Source organism: Gorilla gorilla, chromosome 7 (genome assembly GCF_029281585.2).
Source record: "Gorilla gorilla gorilla isolate KB3781 chromosome 7, NHGRI_mGorGor1-v2.1_pri, whole genome shotgun sequence".
Classification (NCBI taxonomy): domain Eukaryota; kingdom Metazoa; phylum Chordata; class Mammalia; order Primates; family Hominidae; genus Gorilla; species Gorilla gorilla.
In genome coordinates, this window is record NC_073231.2 from 145743243 (window position 1) to 145762790 (window position 19548).

Here is a 19548-nt window from a genome sequence, read left to right on the forward strand (position 1 = left end):
CTCAGACAATTGCACTTGTGTTTTCAGCTGGCAGTCTGTGAACCCCCCGAGCCCGGCACTGATAGGTGGCCATTAGAACCTGTCACTAACATGAATATCAACACTGGCAAGAAGCATGTGATCCAAAGACGAGAGCACCACCGGCTCCGAGAAGACCTTTCCTCGCCCCCAATCAATACTGCTCTGAGTGGGGCCTTTGAAGTGTTAAGAGGTTAAGGAAATGCCAAGCCTTTGGTCCACATCTCCTTGCCACAGCATTTCTGAGCTATCTGTGGTGAAAATTCAATAGCTAAGACCCTCACGGGTCTTTCTTAGAGGTTGGAACCCTGGGCAAAGGTGCCCCCAGGCCCAGGTGGCCCCCGGAAAAGGATATGATTCTCCAGCAGATGCCCAGCTTGCTGTGGATCTCCAGGCCTCGGGCTTCCCGCCGCTCTTCCTCCAGCTGCTTGGGGTTTGCAAATTGCCCCTTCTCCCCAGGGGACTCCGGGAAACTCTCAAAGTTGAACTTGTCCACTTGAATAGCCATTCTACGAGAAAGGGGAAAACACAGCAGAGAATTCATCAGTAGGGCAATTTCTGCCGGCTGTTGGAGAATCAGCACATGCCAGCATGAGACACTATAATGAATCATTATCGTTAGTAATTCATAACGGATTCATTCCAAGAAAATGAAATAATAGACTCCCAAGGTGGCCCTGACTTCAGAGCTGGTTCAACACACAATTTGGAGCTGAAGACACAGTCATTGCTTCAAACCTCTGGGAAGACCTGTGTTACCCCAGATAAAAATTTCAATTCCATAACACAGTGAGGCAGGAAAGAACCAGTGTGCCATAGATAGTGAGCTGGATGGCGTCTTAAAACTCCTGTGCAGTCATGGAGAACGCTGACAATTATTTAACCCTGGGGACGCATCAGCCCACTGGGAACTGCCTGTTTATCCTCTGAGTGCTGTCTGCCTCCTCCCCCTACCATTTCCTTCTCAGGCCAGGTGGGCGTGCCCCTCCCACAGCCCCCCTCAGCTCTCATTTGGAACAGCTGCATTTACCCAATGTCTGTACCCCTATTGTATCTAGGAAATAACTAGCTTGTTTTTGATTTTAAAGGTTCATAGGTGGAAGGGACTTGCCTTGTCTCAGATGAGACTTTGGACTGTGGACTTTTGAGTTAATGTTGAAATCAGTTAAGACTTTGGGAGACTGTTGGGAAGGCATGATTGGTTTTGAAATGTGAAGATATGAGACTTGGGAGGGGCCAGGGGCAGAATGATAGAGTTTGGCTGTATCCCCACCCAAATCTCATCTTGAGTTGTACTCCCGTAATTCCCATGTGTTGTGGGAGGGACCCGGTGGGAGATAATTGAATCATGGGGGTGGCTTCCCCCATACTGTTCTCGGGGTAGTGAATAAGTTGCACAAGATCTGATGGTTTCATAAGGGGGAGTTTCCTGCTGTCATCCATGTAAGACGTGACTTGCTCCTCCTTGCCTTCACCATGATTGTGAGGCTTCTCCAGCAACGTGGAACTGTAAGTCCAATTAAACCTCTTTCTTTTGTAAATTGCCCAGTCTCGGGTGTGTCTTCATCAGCAGCATGAAAACAAACTAATACAACAACAGAGGGTTTATCAGTCAATGGATAAGAGTAGGCGTTAGGCGTTTTGGGCCGGGTGTGACACCTGTAATCCCAGCACTTTGGGAGGCCGAGGCAGGCAGAATCACTAGAGGTCAGGAGTTTGAGACCAGCCTGGCCAACATGGTAAAACCCTATCTCTACTAAAAATACAAAAATAAGCCAGGTATGGTGATACACACCTGTAGTCCCAGCTACTCAGGAGGCTGAGTCAGGAGAATTGCCCAAACCAAGGAGGCGGAAGTTGCAGTGAGCCGAGACTGTGCCACTGCACTCCAGCCTAAATGGCAGAGTGAGACTCTGTCTTAAAAGAAAAAAAAAAGTAGGCCTTTTTTTTTTTATTATTGCATAGATTGTGCTGTGGCCAAAACATTCAGCAAAACCATGCTCTAATTGGCCTCTGTGGCTATTCCCTTGAACAAGCAAGAAATAAGAGGACCTGCTGTTAAGGGGATATAAAGACAAGATAAGACCCAAAGAAGAAGTCTCAGTCTCCACGACAGCTTGAGAAAGAACTACTGCAGTGCCAATAAATCTCTAGTATTCGGCCTGAGGCATGACATGCGGGGCTGAGCCACACAAGAGCTAGAGACGCTCCCCACAAGCAGAGGACAGTGCTTTTGTGGCAAAACATGCTTTTTAAAAAAATCACTTTTACTATTATTTTCTGGTTATCTAAGTAGATAGCTTATTGTTAAACAGTTGGAAGATAGAAAAAAGCATAAAAAGGAAAATAAAAGCATTCAAATAGTATACTCTAATGTTAATATCTTTACAGTCTTTTCCCTAAGTATTTGTATTTAACATAGTTTAAAATCACTACATATATATGTATAAATCATGATGTATCATATACACAAAGAAATACACCCACACACATAGTTTGAAGTCTTGTTTTATTCTCTTAATATGCTATGAATATTTTCCCATCGTTAAAAATTAGTCTGCGAAATATTCTATCTTAGGGTTGTATCATAGCCTACAGAATGGTTCTCCTATTTTTTGGACTCTCAGCTCTTTTCCATGTTTTAAAAAAAGGACTATTGTAGAAAAAGACCTGACAAACATCTTTGTGCTGAGTGTTTCTGCCTGCACTTACGACTGATTCTCAGGAACTGTTCCCAGACGTGGAGTCACTCATTGGAGGGTGTGAGGTGTTTCAGGCTCAGAGGCCGAGTCTTCCAGAAGCTCATCTCCGAGCAGCATGGACAGGCCTGCCTCCCTCTCTGCACCACTGCCAATACTGGCGATGATCAGTTTTTAATCTTTGCTAGGAATAGGCAAAATGCCACTTCACTGATGTTTTAATGTGCAGGTCTGAATTACCCCCGAGGTCTGAATTACTCCTGAGGTTGAACATTTTTTCAGAAGCTTACTAACCATGTCTCTTTCTTCCCTTGTGAGTAACCTACCCGTGCAGTGAGAGCTTCTAATTTTCCACCCAGCAAAAAGCTCCTCTTATTTCCCCGCCTCAAAGGCAGACTGAAGCAAACTAGTGCTCTCTTCAAACAAAAGGTCAGAATATTTCCTAAGTTTCATGAAAAAGGCCAGCTTAAGTTCACTGCTTGATAATCCAAAAGGAACTAATAACTTTCACCTCTCAGTTGAGTTTGACAACAGTACCAGGTTCTCTTCCTGTTGAACACAGAAAAGAGAAACAGCCAGCAGGCAGCTCCCTGGGTCAGAGCACACGCTGGATGCTGCGGCCACTGGAACTACAACGGTGTGATATCTAATCTGGGGGTATCTTTCAAACAATTTCTGGTTGAGTAATCATCACACTCTATTACCCCCCTCCAACCTTAACAAAACTGTAGCCAACTCTGCCCATAAAACAGAAAAGGGAAGAAAACAAAATGTAAGGAGCACTTGCTGTGTGCCAAGCCCGGCGCTGGGTGTTCTGTATGTATGCTCATCTTTGTTAACTTACAGCCAGCCCAGGGAAGGCCAAGCTCTGCTTCATGTTACAGATGACAGGCTGCACCTCTGGGTGCCCAAGCCATCTGGCCCAACATCATGGAGCTAGCAAGCCTCGCTCAGAGCCTGTGTCACAGACTCCATCCTCTGTGTTTTGTCTTGAGCTTTACTTGGCTCTGCTTTGCTTAGGCAGGACACCTAAAGAGAGTCCATTTCTTGCTCATGCTGTTTGCAGAGCAGCATGGGACAGAGACCCTGAAACTGCAGACCCTGCATCCAACAGGCCTGCTGCTTGTGTTAACGGCCAACTGCTTCCCACATTTACAATTGCCTTCTCCTCTGCAGCCCTGGGATGGCCGACGCTGGCAAAAATCCCAAAGGCCACGTTCCTTTTCCTGCAGTGACAAAACTGCGGTACCAAGAAATCGAGTGACTCACCTAAGGTCACCCAGCTTCAAGTCCTATTGCCAGAATTCCAAGAGCCAAGGATGAATTCCCCAAACCACAGAGGGGTTCTACCTAATACCTCTATCCACCTCTAATACTTCTTTCCACCTGGTCCCAGGCACAGCCCCTAAACCTGAGCCCCCTCCTCCTGGCTCCTCCCCACCAGGAAGTGACGGCAGCCCTGTGACTGTTAACCCGGAAAACTGCGAGAGGCTTTCCCATGGAGGGGTCCTCACACCTGGGTTCACCCCTGCCGGAAGACACCGCTGCATCGTGTGCAGCAGCTGCAAGGCCTGCGTCATGGGAGGCGAGAGCCCTGGCCGGCTGCCCTGGTAGGTGACCTTGCGCTAAATTCAATGGCAGTACTGCCAGAACTTTGAATGAGGGCCGAGGCCATCAGGTTTGAGGCTTGTCACTCCTGTGGAGAGCAGGGCTCCCGATGACGGTGGGTGGCTGGAGAGATGTGGACGGGGTGTCTGCCCCACAGGGAGTGCCAGAGGGCATGCGGGGTGGTGGCGCTTGGCTGAGAGGCTCACAGGGAGACGACCCGCAGGCAGGGACACCCAGGTGCTGGAAGGTAAGGAAGAAACCCTGGGCCACCGAGGGGCACGAAGCTGAGACCACCTATTGCAGTCATCTTCCAGAGAGGAAGGGTGGAAGGTGCTGAGGTGTAGCTGGCAGTGGCCTGTCCATCGTGGTAGGCACCGGGGCGGCAGCGCAGCGGGAGATGGCGGCAGGCTTTGGAGCCCACCACCTGGGCTGGATGCCCAGCTCGGCTTGGAGGTGACTTTGGGGCGAGGCCTGACACTTCCCTAAGCATCTCTGTGGAATGCAGTCAGTGCCACCCGCACCTAACAGCTGGGAGGGTTTGCATGTTCTTAGCACCCACACAGGGTCTACTGTCACCAGGCCACAGTCCACGATCAGCTGAGTGCCTTGATGGCTCCATAACGGCTTTCTCAATGAGCAACCTACTTTTCGTAACAACAACAAAGCAACGACGCCTTGATGCCACATTCATGCCACCACCCTCACCACTTGGCCCCCGAAGCCTCAGAAGCCTGCCCACCTGCAGGTGTGGTTTGCACAGGACAGCACATCCCTCCTCGCCCTGGGTTTAAGCTTAAACACACAGGTGAGGTCTTATGTTGGGGTCAGTGACACGTATCAGAGAATATTCATGCAACTCCCCATCAGAACGTATCCAAAAAGTGATTCGGAACCGTGGCTGATGCTCTGGTAAGTCACAGCAAAGTGGTGGGAAATCATTATCTTTGGAAACTGCGTGGAAAAGGCCAGTGAGGAAACCCGCGCAGAACTGACGGCGAAAGCACCTGCCTCATCTGCAGCGGGTGGTGGCGGGAATGGCCTTTTGGGCGGGCTCCTGGAGGGTGGCGGTGCCAGGCCCTGCCCAGGGCTCTGCCCAGCAAGGTAACAGCTCTTTGAGTGATGCCTTTTTGCTAGAGTGGGTTCTAATGTTATTATTTTGCTTTTTTTTTTGAGACACAGTCTTGCTCTGTTGGCCAGGCTGGAGTGCAGTGGTGCAATCTCTGCTCACTGCAACCTCCGCTTCCTGGGTTCAAGCGATTCTCGTGCCTCAGCCTCCCGAGTAGCTGGGATTACGGGTGCATACTACCACATCTGGCTAATTTTTGTATTTTTAGTAGAGATGGGGTTTCACCATGTTGCCCAGGCTGGTCTTGAACTCCTGACTTCAAGTGATCTTCCCACCTCGGCCTCCCAAAATACTGGGATTACAGGCATGAGCCACCACGCCAGCCTTGTTTCCATTTTTAATGAAGTAAGGACTTCAAGCTGAGGACAAGGCATATTACCCGCTGTTCGTGTCTGACCAAGACAAGAATCTGGGTCTGGGCCCACAGTCCAGGATTCTCTGCAGAACAGGAGGGCTTCTGCGGGGAACATTAGGGCAGAGACATCTTCCCTGAATGGGCAGAGGGGACAAGAGGCCAGTCCTTACCACAGCTGTCTGCTGACCCAGAGAGCAATCTTTGGTCCTGGGCTGGGAGCTATGTGAGGGAAGGGCTGTCTGAGTCACCTGCGTCTCTTCCACACAAGCCTTAGCTTCTGTACACCCAAACTTCCTTCTGGAAAATAAGAACCATACTAGCTGGGTCACTGGTCACCCTGTGAGGAAGGGGCTTGTGCGTGTAAATGAACTTGGCACTTTGAAATGCTCTCTAGAGATTCGCTAAAGGGAATAGACTTAAATCCTAGATGGAGGAAAGGACCAGGCCCACACAAATCTTCCAAGGCAGGACTTCAGGGGAGCTTATATTTAGGTCAGTGCAATTACTTTTGTACAGGCCTATAAAACACACAATCAAACTACGGCTCTTCTGGGAGGCTTGTCCAACTACATAAACCCCTCAAGACACTGTCCTCCTGGAATAGTCACCTTCGCTCACAATTTTAAAGTTCCTCACAATGTGCAAAACACACTGGGGTTTAGTTTTTTAAATCTGATTGAGGCTGATACACCCCACTTTGTAAGATTCTGTGTAGATTAGATAAGATAGATGGTGTATACAAACGGTCAGCGAAGTATCCGGTACATAAATAGCGCTCTATAAATAGTGGCTGCTGTCATGATTCTGAAACCCGCATTACAGATGGAGAGACCAAGGAGCTGAGGCGCTAAGGAGATGACCTAAGGTTGCAAAGTGAAAAGCAAGGCCAAGGAGGGGCTTCATTTCAAATACCAGATGCGGGGCCGACCCTCCATCCGCTCCTCGGAACGCAGCACTCCGCTGCCTCCCGGGCAGACGGTCTCCACCACTACTTGCTTCTGCTCATCTCTGAAGGCAGAGTTAAATAAAATTAATACTATTATTGAATGCCAATTTTCATGTTTAATTTTATGGCCAAATGTGACAATAATAGTCAAGAGTTGGCACTAAAAAAAGGTGCTGTGATTTTTGAAGAGTCTATAAAAAAATGGTGGTTTTTAAAATACCAGATCATATGATTCAGTCTTTGAACAGCGGATAGCCTCACCAGGGAAGTCACAATGACATTTAAATACAAATCAAGGAGTCGGATCTCAGGAGGCTAGCCACATATAATTCAACTGAACTTTCATTGAGAGATAGTTGTTAGTTATAAGACTAGCTTTCCAAATGTATGTGGTACATCATATGTGAATCGATTGCCTGTGCAGAACACCAGCCTATGCTGTTTTGCAAAGAAGTACGATGCCAAGTGAGAGGGAAGCAGTCATCTTCCTGACTCGTCCATCCTGAATGAGAAGGGACTTTGAGCAGACAAGAAAATGGCGTGAACACGGACGTATGGATCACGCCCCGAGAGAGGATCATTTTATCCTTCAGCCTCCTAGATCAATTATGGTAAAAAAGAGAAATCCTTCTTCATTATTATTTTCCTTTTTTTTTTTTTTTTTTGTGGAGACGGAGTCTCGCTCTGTTGCCCAGGATGGAGTGCAGTGGCGCGATCTCGGCTTACTGCAAGCTCCGCCTCCCAGGTTCATGCCATTCTCCTGCCTCGGCCTCCCAAGTAGCTGGGACTACACGCGCCCGCCACCATGCCAGGCTAATTTTTTGTATTTTTAGTAGAGACGGGGTTTCACTGTGTTAGCCCGGATGGTCTCGATCTCCTGACCTTGTGATCTGCCTGCCTCGGCCTCCCAAAGTGCTGGGATTACAGGCTTGAGCCACCGCGCCCGGCCATTATTATTTTCAATTAAAGGGGAAAGATAAGCTGTATTTTGAAAGTCAAAGCTCTAGGTGATCCAATCAAAGCACCATCGGAGAATGCACCAACACCAAAGCAATGGCGCCCCCGTCCCCTGGGCCTGCTGTGGGCCCACCCCGCTGCCAAGCAACAGGCTCAGTCGCCACCGCCTCCATCTTCGCAGCAGCCCTGGGAGGGAGCAGATTCGCCTGTTGCAGAAAATAAGGTCGCTTGCCCAAGGCCACAGAGATGGCAAATGGGAGATGGAGAAGTCAAAGCCAGGCTGGCAGGAGCCAGGAACCTGTGGTAAGCGTTGACTGAAAGGGTCCACAGAGTCGTCCCCATCGCCTGAACTCGGGCACACATGCTGACAGGTGCTTGGAGATAATACTGCTCGTTGTTAACAAGCAGCCCAGCACTCCCACAGCCAGCTGTGGCCCATGCAGTTAGGGGACTGAGAGCTCTGCCAGAGGTCCGTGCTGCAAATAAACAAGCTGTGGCCTGGGGCCAGGCAGTCTGTGGTCCTGTTCTTTGCTCCATGTAGGGCTAGAGAAAACACTCAATGGGAGAAACTTGGGGAGGTGCAAGCGTGAGACAGAGCCTGGCACTCCTTCAATCATGGAAGTCTATGATTTGCAGGCATCTTGTTTTCTGAATCTTGAGCTTCTCACTGTAAATTGGAGGTTGCGTGAGGCCCATTATTTCTTCATTTTGGATTCTGTGAGTCCAGAGAAGGCCAAGGGTTGGAAGTAGAGTGAGCATCAGGGAACGGTGGCCTCTTGCTGCAGAGGTGGCTTCTCCGAAGAGGGATGGTGTGCTCTGAGCACTCTGCTTCCTCGATCTGTCAGCCTGGCTGGTCTCCCAGGGAGGGAACCTGCGAAGAGCCCCCGACCCTGCACTGGGAAAGCCCCAAATACGCAGCTTCTCATTTTATGCTTACGGAGATCCTATATCACTACCTTCAGGTCACAGAGAAGTGCACTGAGTTCATACGAGTGGAAATTACCCGCCAGTCACCAGAGCGTGAGCAAGCCAGCCAGAGCGAGGGGCCCTCCCCGGCCCTCCCACCACGGAGCCGGCTCCCTTTGCCCTTTAGGACTCAGCCAGACACCGCCTTCCCTGAGCAGTGCTGTTCGCAGCGCGGAAGTGCCCGACATCGGGAGCTTCTCCCTCCATCCCAGCCAGCACTGCTGTGGGAAGCACAGCCCCTTCGCTTGCACTTCTCCGGATCAATGTTTATTTTAGGACCTTTAAGTATTGTTTTCTTCAGTGCAGAAAATAGTGCTTAATAAAATGGAATTCACCTAATGCCACTGGCTGCCAGCTGCCCTCCCTCTCCAAACGGCAGAAGGCAGTGCAAGACCTGGGCTCCTCCTGCACCACGGGTCATTTTTAATTGATTTCTTTCTGCAGAGGCCTCCTGAGGAAGCAGTTTTTCCATCTTAACGGGACTGCTTGGCCTGCTGGGTCCAAACAGCCACAGGTCCAGCAAAAGCAGGGAGGAGCCAGTGCCTGGAGCTTCATTCCCCACGGCCTCTGACACACAGCATGCAGGGCCAGGTCTTGGAGTCAGTAGGCAGAGCTCAGGCGCCCACCACTGCTCTCGACTCCCTGAGGCTTTGGCGCCCAGGCTAGTGTCCTGGCTGCAGGGCTGCATTTGGGAAGGGGTGCTGTGCGGAGGAAAGGGCATGGGCTTGCAGCAACACGGACTGGAGCGCAACCCTCTTCTCACCTATTTGCTTTGTGACCAGAGGCAAGTCACTTGAGTGTCCCCAGGCCTTGGTTTTTGATCCACAACGTGGATCTCCTATATTGCAGGGCTAGTTAGGATTTGGGAGAATTGATTTGAACCACTTGGCACATAATTGGTGCTCAAAACAATTATAGCTATTATAATGCTTTTGGGAGCAATTCAAAAGTTTTAAAGTGGACGACAGTGATGGTTGCACAACTCTGTGAATAAACAAAAATCACTGAGCCGTACACTTCAAATGGGTAAATTGCGTTGTGTGCAAATCAAATCTCAATAAAGCTGTTATTAAAAAATATGGCTATTAAAGGAAGTTATCATGATAAAGATCAAACGAGGTAGCTTTTATGAAGACATTTTGTGAAGGTATAAAATGCAAGATAAACATGAGATGTTCTGGGCATTATTTTCACCCACCGACCTGTGTTCTTAGGTAACACTTCACTCAAGCTAATATCAGGGTGTCTGCGTCTCCACTCCATCCTTACCTTGGTTGTGTCAGAGCTGTTTTCTTCAACTTGGTGCCCCCCATGCTACCAGCGTGTGGCCCAGAGCAGGTGCGGAGGACCCCACGCACAGGAAGGCAGTGGCTTGAGGGCCCAAGGCAGCACGGTCTCCATGCTCCCTGGTTTTACCCTTCATGACCCGCTCAGACTCCAGGTGCGGCATGGCACTGCCCGGACCCTTCCGCCTAGTGCTGGAATCGTTTCAACACTCTTCCAGATTTGTCCTGTCTCTAAAGGTGGGTTTTTGGGTTTTCTCCAATGCTCCTCACTGAAAATTCTGAAGATGTTTGTATTAAGATTAAAATGTCTATCAGATTCTTTACCACTGGGGCGCGGTGGCTCACGCCTGTAATCCCAGCACGTTGGGAGGCTAAGCCGGGCAGATCACTTGAGGTCAGGAGTTCGAGACCAGCCTGGTAAAACCCCGTCTCTATTAAAAATACAAAAATTAGCTGGGCGTGGTGGCGTGCACCTGTAATCCCAGCTACTCTGGAGGCTGAGGCAGGAGAATAACCTGAACTCAGGAGGCGGACGTTGCAGTGAGCTGAGATCGTGCCACTGCACTCCAGCCTGATTGATAGAGTGAAAGTCTGTCTCAAGCAAAACAAAACAAACAAACAAAGATTCTTTACCACTTTTCTGCTATTCATTTAAAGTCTGAAAGACCTGGTTTCTGCCTGGGTCTACTTCTAATCTGCTGTGCCCTTGGGCAAGTCACCCTGTCCCTGAGCCTCCCTCCTGGTCTGTAAAGAAAGGAGCCGCTGCCTACACAGTGGCAGCCAGGAGCCAGTGAGTGACCTACGTGGGGCAGGGCAGGGCACACAGCTGGGGCTCCAACAGGGCTCACTCCCTCCTGCTTTCTGAATTGTAATGGAAAATCAACTGTTCTGAAGTTTCTCTGCCTTAGATGGCAGAGAACCACAGTGTTTCCTTGCTTTTCCAAAGCGTCATGTTCAGCTCACAGTAAGCTGGAAAAAATCTGCTACCACAGCAACTGCCTAGGTGAAGGAACTAGGTTCAGGACCAGCAGCACCTGCAGAGGCAGCTAAGTTACGGTTCCACACTTCCTTAAATGAAAAGCTGGTGCATTGACAAAATCTCAGCTCCTCTCAGTTCCTCTTAGGTTCTTCTGGAATGCCTGGCTGAACTCGAGGAGAGAGGTCAAGGAATGGCAGTGTGGTGGTCACAGAGTCTGCTTCTGCTTCCATCACCTCTGCCACAGATGTGGCTACATCCCACACCTGCCGTAACAGGTCTCTGAAGGTGTGGGTGCCACAACTGGGAGGCCTCCCTGCCAAGCAAGCGGGACCTTGGCAGCCCCCATCACACTCATGTAATTTGGATCTTGCAGCACAGCTAGAGGACACTGGCCACTCCTGTGAAACACAGGCTGATGGAACCACTCGGCTGTAGTCTCCTGAGGCCCTCCAGTCTCACCATACCACACAACTCCTCCAGCTAATGTGCAAGGGCAGGCAGTCATCACATCACGGCAGAAACAGGGATGCTGCCCAGGGCCAGATCTGAGGGCAGAAGCTTGGGACAAATCACACTAGGTTTGGCTCAGCAGTGTTCAGAGAACAGCTGTCATCTTGCAGGCCCTAAAGTCAGTGCATGGGGACATAAAATGAATCAGAAACAAGCCCTTATCTTTCCAGGAGCTTCAGAAGCCCATGAGAGAGATGGACAACAGAGAGCCAGGCTTCATTTGTGTAAGCTGTGGTAAGTGCTATGATACAGAACTTTTAGCATGTTAGAGGAGTATGCAGTATCAGGCACTGATCCTGCCTGAGAAGCTTCAGGAAGAGCTGGAGAGAAGTGTTGACCAAGTTAAGACACACAGTAAGGGGAGCTGGCAGGTAGAGGGCTGTGGGTAGAGAAGGACCATCCCAGATAGAGGGAGCATTACTTGCAAAGAGCCAGGTGGACTAGTGCATGCAGGCCAGCCAGGGACCCTGGATGATCATTTGAGTGGACAGAGGGGCGGGGGGAGGGACGCAGCTGAGAGGTAAGCAGGGGCCAGACAAGAAAGGGCTATGGGATGCATTCAGGTGCACACCTACCCCCCTGCTGCCACATCCAAGAGTGCACACATCTGCCCCCTCCTCCCCGCTGCGTCTGGGAATGCACACCTGCCCCCCACTGCCACATCTGGGAGCGTACACAGCTCAACCCCCGCCCCCAACACCAGCCTCATCCAGGGGTGTGCACACCTGCCCCTCCCTGCTGTCAGAGAAGCCCACATGGAAATAAATGTCAAAGGCTAGTGTTCAGAACATAGGAAATCAAGCAAGGTAGCACAGAAAAGGAACAACAGAAGAAAGTAAAGAACATAAACTATAGAGAGTGAGAATATTTACTGTTCGCAACAATCACATGTTAACTCATTTATTTTCATTTCCTTCCAAGGTTGATCTTTGAAATGGTTTGGTGTTTTTTTTTTTTTTTGGATGGAGTCTTACTCTGTTGACCAGGCTAGTACAGTGGCACACTCTCGGCTCACTGAAACCCCTGCCTTGCAGGTTCAAGTGATTCTCCTGTTTCAGCCTCCTGAGTAGCTGGGACTACAGGCACATGCCACCACACCCGGCTAATTTTTGTATTTTTAGTAGAGATGGGGTTTCACCATATTGGCCAGGCTGGTCTCAAACTCCTGACCTCATGATCTGCCTGCCTTGGCCTCCCAATGTGCTGGGATTACAGGCGTGAGCCACCGCTCCTGGCCTGAAATGGATTTTGTCTTCACAAAGCAGATGAGGAAACTGAAGCTCAGGCAATGAAGTGACTGCCAGGAGTCAAGTCTACGTGGACACACACGAGATGTCATTCCCTGGGCCTCCAGACAGGCACGGCTGGCATTGAGAGCTGGGGCAGCCTCCATAGGAGGGCAGGTGAGGCAGGGCTTCCTCCCCCAGTTCCAGGTGAGACGCGGCCCAGAGGCCAAAGCCCAGGGCCCAGATCTGAGGTTCCCAAGGAAAAGTGCATCTTCCTGCCTTCCTCACATAGAGGCAGGCAAGAGGTAAAGGACGGGTCCAAATCCATCCCGCGGACACTAGACAGAGCTGGGACACGAAGCTCAGGCCCAGAGAGCTGAAGGTAGAGAGGGAAAGAATAAGGAACCTCTCTGGCCACTTTTGCTCCTGGTATGTCATTAAAGCAAGCAAGCAAGAGAAATTGGCAGGAGTGTTTTTGGCACCTGGATTTCAGAAACACTGTGGCAGCCTCCCTCATCAGGCTCATCAGAAACCACAGAACCAGCAGAGTCAAGCCCTACAACAGCTTTTGTAGAATAGCTGCAGATGGGCCAGACTGGTAAGCCAGCTAAAACACAGTATTAGGGTCCTGGGATGCCATCCGTTCCGGAGGTGAATGAAAATCTACTGAGGGACACCGTGCCTAGGTCATCAGCCTCCATGGAAATAAACATCCCTGTATAATCATCTCCCCACTAAGTGGAGCTGAACCTATACAAGAAGACTACGTTGCAGCAATCTTTTTCGACAGAAATCTTTCCATGTTAGGATGCAAATTTCCCTTCCTTCTACAGGATGCCTGCCTCAGTGTGACCCTGTGACAACATGCCATGGGGGCTCAGGTGACACGTAAAATGCCATGCCGTGGGTTTCTTCCGGCGCCCCATCTGAACACATGAGAGCTGCACGGGCCTCTGCGGCCGGCATTGCTCGCATTGGTGTCCCCACCCCGCACTCACGTTTCACTCAACACTCTGCTCCTGTCATTCCCAAGTTTCAGCCCCACCTCCACCTGGCTAACCATCTCAGCCCCACCTCCACCTGGCAAAATTCCCCATCTGCTGGCCTCCTTCTCTCCCTGTGCTTCTAGTGGCTTCCCTGATGAAGCACATCTGAGGAGGCCAGCATTGCACATGTGCGGAGTCCTCAGAAGAGCGGAGACAGAAGGTCTGTGTGTTCACCTTTCTAGCACCTGACTCAATGCCTCAGACACAGCAGGTGTTGAAGAACAGGCTAGCGGAACTAAGAGGCACCCAAAAGCCTCCGGGAGAGAACGACTCAGTAGAGAGCTGACTGGTTTTAAGGCAGTGAAATGCCCCCATTTTGTTAACAAAATGCCTCAATCATACTGAATCAGTAGCTATTAGTTTAAAAATGCTATTATATCTAATTACATATTTCATCAATTCTAAGTGAAATCTCATTTTCCCTAGATTAAAGGGGGAAAAACAAACAGGAAAAGGACATACTCAAACGTGCCTTGCAAACAATCAACAAGGTCCATGCCGAGCACGGGGAGGGGGCATGGCCAGGGCTCCACAGGCCTTCTTGTCCCAGGCCCCAGAGCTCAGTGCAGGGTGACAGAGAAGAACTCCAGGGTGTGGAGTCACAGAAACCTGGACTTTCATCCAAGCTCTGCCTCAGTATCAGTGTCATCCTGGATAAATCAGTCAAGCCTCTTGAAGTGTTTTCTTGCTGTGAAGGTGAAGGACAATAATGCCAACCTGAGAGTGTAGCGGTGAGGTTTAAAAAGCCGCAGGCCAAGCGCTGGGCACAGAGCACGCACCTGATGGCCAGCAGTGGTACCTGGCAACACTGCTTCCCATGGACAACAGAAGCCCTGCACCTGACCCGGCCACATGGAGCTGAAGGGACAGCAGAGGTCACAGAAAATGCCAGAACCTCCTTAGGAAAGGCATTCAAAGCCCCCCAACTCCCTGGGCCCATGGACCTCTGGTCTTGCCTGCATACCTGTACCACGGGACTGCATCCTGCCTGGGAACTGTCAACGCACCATCATGCTGCCGGGCCCTGGCACAATCCTATTCCAGCCACCAGGAAGCCCTGCCTTCAACTCTTAGCCTAGGAATCGACTGGTTCTTCAGGGATAAGCTCCAATACAGTCTGCTTTGTAAGCCACCTGGACTTCTCCCCACCCCCCCAACCCCAGGAACCAAGCCCTCGCTATACCCATCAGTCTGTGCTCACACTTTAACCCATCATCAGCCACGCTTGATGGCACTGCTTTCTTTGGATGCCTATTTCGTCCGCCTCCTTCGCTCCTGGACCGTGAATTCTACAGAGTGAGGGAATTACACCTTACTCATCTTTTACAGGCCTAGAACTCAAGGGCTCATTACATGTTTGCTGAATGAGTTACTGGAAACGGCCTTAGATCACCTGAATGACTTTCGTGAGCAGGGGGGTCAGCGGTGTTCAGTGTGGCCCCAGAGGGTGGAACCAGAACAGATAGCCTGCAGTGGCCACCAGCTTCGTGTTCTCCAGCACGAGGGGCCACCCCACTACAACTCACGCCTCCCACTGCCTACAGGGGAAAGCTCCCGAAAAGCACACAAAAACAGCTCCCTGAGGAATCCGGGAGTAAAACAAAAGCAGGAGAATGTGGAGGAGTCGACACATGGAATGAGCTCGCCCACGGGGTGGGGGCGCCTCCCACTTTTCCCTCGACCTTTTCTCCACAGTGTGGAAAAAAATGCCCCATTACAGAGCATCAGGCAACAGCACCTGGGGGGCTGAAACTCTAACAGAAATATCGCCTTTCTGCCCAGGAAAAGGGGTGGAGTCTTTGTAGGCTGCAGAGTTGCATATGGAGGTGGGGGAATCTTAGAGGCGAGAGAGCTAGAGAAGTGGACCCTTTAATTCTGCATAGATCACTCAGCCTTCCAAAGTATTGGCATTACAGGTGTGAGCCACTGCACCTGACCTGGTCTGGTAGTTTCTTAGTTATCCACAGACCTATCATATGGGCCAAAATCCTACTCCCAGATATTCACCAAGAGCAATGAAAATACGTCTATGCAGAGGTCTGTTGAGGAATGGTTATGGCAGCTTTAATAGCAATAGCCAAAAAAGTAGAAACAACCCAAATGCCCATCAACAGGCGAATGCATACATAAACAATGGAATACTTTACGAATGAAATACTCAACTACAAAAAGGAACAAACTATTGTTGCAGGCCAACCACGTGGATGAATCTCCAAACCACTGTGCTGAGTGAGTGATGTCAGACAAATGCAAGTCCTCGCTATGTGATCCCATTTATATAAAATCCTGGAACACAAGAGCTAATCCACGGCAGAAGCAGGCCAGGGGTTGCTGTGGGACAGACTGCAAAAGGGCACAAAGAACTTTTGGGGGTGATAGAAACATTTGTTATACTGAATGTGCTGAAAATTCCCTGCGTATAGACATGTATCAAAGCTGATCAAATTATACACTTTAAATATGTAGGGTTTACTCTTCCACAATAATCCTTCTATAAAGTTGTACCAAAAGACAAGCCCTGTGAAATATCTCCCCACCAAAACTGTCTGGCTCTAAACCACTGGAGAAGTGTGTCTTCTAAAGTCAGAAACACCTCGGTTTGGGTTGGGTGCAGTGGCTCATGCCTATAATCCCAGCACTTTGGGAAGCTGAGGCAGGTGAATCACCTGAGGTCAGGAGTTCGAGACTAGCCTGGCCAACATGGCGAAACGCCGTCTCTACTAAAAAGACAAAAATTAGCTGGGCGTGGTGGCGGGTGCCTGTAATCCCAGCTACTCAGGAGGCTGAGGCAGGAGAATCGCTTGAACCCAGGAGGCAGAGGTTGCAGTGAGCCAAGATGGCGCCACTGCACTCCAGCCTGGGTGACAAAGTGAGACTCCATCTCAAAAAAAAAAAAAAGAATATAACAAAAGAAACACCTGGGTTCAAATCTTAGGCCTGGCAAGAGACTGAAGTTCCTTGACCTCAAGGCCTTTGTGTGTACAATGGAAAAGCCCACAGCATCCACTGACCTCAGAGCTGCTGTCGGTACTGGGTGAGTGCATGGCTGGGAGGTCTGTCCCAGCCCTGGAGGTGACACATTCTCCATGCCATCTCCATGCTTGTGTGCTGGCCACAGTGTCTTGCCCTCTCTCCACTCCTGAAAGTTCCTTCCTGGGAATCCCAAGGCACCGTACAGTCTGTGTATGGCGCTCACAGGGTCTTGTCTCACCCTTTCGTGGGTGCATTTTTATCTCTAGGAAACCACAGGCGTTTGGAGAAGAAGAATGCATCACAGCCCGTTGATTCTCCACAGTCCCTTGCATCACAGTCTGTTGATTCTCCTCGGTCCCTAAGACAACGCCTTGCAAGCAGCAAGCCCCTCGATGTTGCTTACGGGAGACGTGTGCGTGTGTGCGGGAGGGTGCCCAAGCTGGTGCTGTGCACGCCAATGGCAATCCCATCTTGAGGAAAATCTATGACTAGTAAATACTTCACGAAATCGGGAATTATTTTTAGTTCTATTTGTTTAAAATAAAGAAGCCATTCTCTTAAAAATGTATTAATTAATTAATTAACAAGCGTCTACATTTTAGGTTTTATATACTTTTCTGTCACTTTCCCTGACAAAGTCACACAGGTAGGAACCATGACTGTCACATTTTAAACAACGACGTCTCTAAAGTCTTACAAAGCACAGCACAGAGTGGATGATCAATACATGAATCTACTGAAAGCTTGGGGTCACCAGGATAACAGATAACGTCTGATACATTTGAGTTAAGACAAGGTGCCTTGAAATAACTTTAGCGCAATGCCATTCTCAAACACAGCAGTGGTCCCAGGCTTACAATAAAAAAAAAGGGGGGGCTGAGCGTGGTGGCTCATGCCTGTAACCCCAGCACTTTGGAAGGCCGAGGTGGGCGGATCATGAGAAAAAAAAAAAAAAAAGCTGAGCTGTCCTGTGCTTCGGGCAGCCTCAGTTCTTGGCTTTGGTTTTCTCTCCACACAGAGTCACCATGCTGCCTGCTGCTTCTTCCTAAGCTACAGGCTTCCATGGTCTTCCAGAAGAATACTGTCCTCTTCTGAAACCATGTTTCTGCATATGCCCTGCTGCTTCAGGAACCATGGCGCCATGCACCCGACACATAGGTGTGTGGGGAGTGGACTCAGGTCCCTTGGCTGGTCACCCAGCAAGCCTGGGCAGCGCTGGCCAGGTGTTCAAGGAAGGCCCAGCAGAGCAGGCTGAGCTGGGATGGGCCTCTGGGGTCTGCCCTCCCCACCTTTCCATCCTCATCTCCAGCCCAGCCCCTCTCTGCCTCAGACCCTTCCATGCCCTGTAAAATGGAGCAAGCACCACCTTGTAGGTGCAGTCCTCTGCAGCAGCACCTGACACACAGAAGGCCATCAATATACTGTTTAGCACTGTGGGTGGATTCTGCCGATTCTCTACACTTCTCTGTTATGAACAGGTAATTTAAAGAAAACATTGAGCATTGTGAATGGCATATGCTAGGGGCTGAACAAGCATAACTTCACTTCTCTTATTTCTGGGACCTCCCGGATGCCTAAGAGGTGACAGCCAAGGGGGTGACACTCAGGAGGAGCTGAGACCCTTAAGCCTTCTACGCACTATCTTAATGCATGTTTACCCCTCCATCCCAACCCCTGAGATGGGAAGGCTTATAGTGTGGGGCAGTGGGGCTGCGCCAGCCGGGAGTTGATGTGTAACGTGAACAAGATACAGCCAAGGTGAGCAGTGGCAAGGCCAGCGCGCTCACACAACACGGTTCTCGCCAGTCAACTTCTCCCGTGGTGTCACTATGGCAGGTGGGTGGCTCAGGATCACAGGGAAAACAAGGGGGTCAATGACTAGAGCCAAGCCTTGGAAATGGACTTCTGTTCTGCTTTCCAAGCAGCAATGCTAGCATCAGACAGGAGATAGTCACACCCCTCTTTTTTCCATCCTAGACATCAAACAGACAAAATGGTACCAGTGACAGATTAATATTCAAAGGCCATCTTGATCCTTCTAGACCCGTCAAATACAATAAGGAGCATCCCCCATGTTTAGCCCCATGGAGGAGGGAACTTATTTTGCAATGAGATTTCATTTTCAACCAATCCTAGTAACTGGCCTTCCAGAGCTGGAGCTCCCTTAGAAACCCAGCCTCATTCCACCGCTGTCTCATAGATGAGACCCTCTAAGGAGATGCTCAAACAGGGAAGGAGGCGAAAACGGGGCCACCCAAAGGTTATAAGGATGAAATCACGATGACAGCAACATTGTTGAGTGCTCAGTGTACGCTGGACACCTGCATTAGCTCATTGACTCTGCACCCGGTGGTGCCCCCTTTCATAGGTATGGAAAAAGGCACACGCAGGGTGCCCACCCTGCTGGAATCAGCCCTCAGGTCATGGAGCCTGTTCCCTGTCTGTCCAGGAAGCAACCCCGAGGCCCTGGCTCTTGTCCTCCCACCTCCCAAACTGCCCCAAAGGGGTGAGGAAAAGAGCTTCTAGATGATTCTAACCCCACCTCTATAACCTCAAGCTGTGAGATCCTCAGGAAACACTTCGACCTCATGAGGCTCAGTTTTCTAATCTGAAAAATGAGAATATTAACCATAGACAACTGCCACTCACTGAACACCAGCTGCAGTAGAGCCGAGCATACATGTAATCCTCACCACAACCATAGGAGCTGGATCCTGACATCCCCGTCTCACAGAGGAGGAGACTGAGGTTAATGACGTGGCAAATATCCACAATGACAGTTTCCGCAAGTCTTTCCTAGTGGAATCACCCGCAACCACAGCCCTAGAAAGAAGGATGAACACTCCTCCACAG

The 19548-nt window shown here is 50.0% G+C and overlaps 1 protein-coding gene across 3 annotated transcripts in view; it reads right to left on the minus strand.

Moving 5' to 3' along the window:
- Nucleotides 1–19548, minus strand: part of TRAPPC9 (trafficking protein particle complex subunit 9) — a 730192-nt gene that overhangs the window by 176685 nt on the left and 533959 nt on the right. For all 3 annotated transcript variants that reach the window (XM_019032441.4, XM_004047569.5, XM_055349566.2), the window contains one exon: nt 374–527. In XM_019032441.4, coding sequence (XP_018887986.2) covers nt 374–527 — 154 coding nt within the window. The remainder of the gene's footprint in view (nt 1–373; nt 528–19548) is intronic.